The 330-nt window shown below is 63.3% G+C and overlaps 1 protein-coding gene across 1 annotated transcript in view; it reads left to right on the top strand.

The window, feature by feature from the left end:
- The window catches only part of LOC104530845 (guanine nucleotide-binding protein G(t) subunit alpha-1-like), a gene marked incomplete at its 3' end in the record, with an annotated part of 3,457 nt that overhangs the window by 2,854 nt on the left and 273 nt on the right, over positions 1 to 330 (top strand). The window contains exons 5-6 of the mRNA XM_010175552.1: positions 29 to 157; positions 234 to 330. The exon at positions 234 to 330 is cut by the window's right edge and continues 1 nt beyond it. Of these exons, the coding sequence (XP_010173854.1) occupies positions 29 to 157; positions 234 to 330 (226 nt within the window). The remainder of the gene's footprint in view (positions 1 to 28; positions 158 to 233) is intronic.

Consider the following 330-nt stretch of genomic DNA (forward strand, 5'->3'; position numbering starts at 1 on the left):
GTCTCACACCTCTCTTGTGCCCGGCCAGCTACCTGTCTGACCTGGAGCGTCTGGTGACCCCCGGCTACGTCCCCACGGAACAGGACGTACTGCGCTCTCGTGTCAAGACCACCGGTATCATCGAGACCCAGTTCTCCTTCAAAGACCTCAACTTCAGGTGGGGAACAAGCCCCTGGTGCTGGGGGAGTGTGGGCAGGGGGCTGGGGCTGCTGACCTCCCTGTGCTCTGCCCAGGATGTTCGACGTGGGTGGCCAGCGCTCGGAGAGGAAGAAGGGGATCCACCGCTTTGAAGGGGGGCCCTGCATCATCTTCATCGCGCCCCTCAGGGCT

Source organism: Antrostomus carolinensis, unplaced genomic scaffold, assembly GCF_000700745.2.
Source record: "Antrostomus carolinensis isolate BGI_N321 unplaced genomic scaffold, ASM70074v2 scaffold36339, whole genome shotgun sequence".
Lineage (NCBI taxonomy): Eukaryota > Metazoa > Chordata > Aves > Caprimulgiformes > Caprimulgidae > Antrostomus > Antrostomus carolinensis.